The sequence below is a fragment of the Antrostomus carolinensis genome, unplaced genomic scaffold, assembly GCF_000700745.2.
Source record: "Antrostomus carolinensis isolate BGI_N321 unplaced genomic scaffold, ASM70074v2 scaffold35069, whole genome shotgun sequence".
Classification (NCBI taxonomy): Eukaryota; Metazoa; Chordata; class Aves; order Caprimulgiformes; family Caprimulgidae; genus Antrostomus; species Antrostomus carolinensis.
Genome location: NW_010341187.1, coordinates 28549 through 28791, shown reverse-complemented (window position 1 = coordinate 28791; position 243 = coordinate 28549). Strand labels below are relative to the sequence as shown.

The window sequence follows — 243 nt, the reverse complement described above, 5'->3', positions numbered from 1 at the left end:
AGCTGCTTCCAGATCACCAGTGTGACCACGGCTCAGGTGGCCAGCAGCATCACCGAGGACACCGAGAGCCTGGACGACCCGGATGAGTCCCGCACCGAGGACGTCTCTTCTGAAATCTTTGATGTTTCCCGAGCCACCGACTACGGCCCCGAGGATGTCTGTGAGCGGAGCTCCTCCGAAGAGACTCTCAACAACGTGGGCGAGGCCGAAACTCCCGGCAGCGTCTCTCCCAATCTCGGTTTG

At 60.9% G+C, this 243-nt stretch overlaps 1 protein-coding gene across 1 annotated transcript in view; it reads left to right on the top strand.

Moving 5' to 3' along the window:
• Positions 1-3: 3 nt before the first annotated feature.
• Positions 4-243, top strand: part of TSC22D2 (TSC22 domain family member 2) — a gene marked incomplete at its 5' end in the record, with an annotated part of 24221 nt that continues 23981 nt past the window's right edge. The window contains one exon of the mRNA XM_010176408.2: positions 4-238. Coding sequence (XP_010174710.2) covers positions 4-238 — 235 coding nt within the window. The remainder of the gene's footprint in view (positions 239-243) is intronic.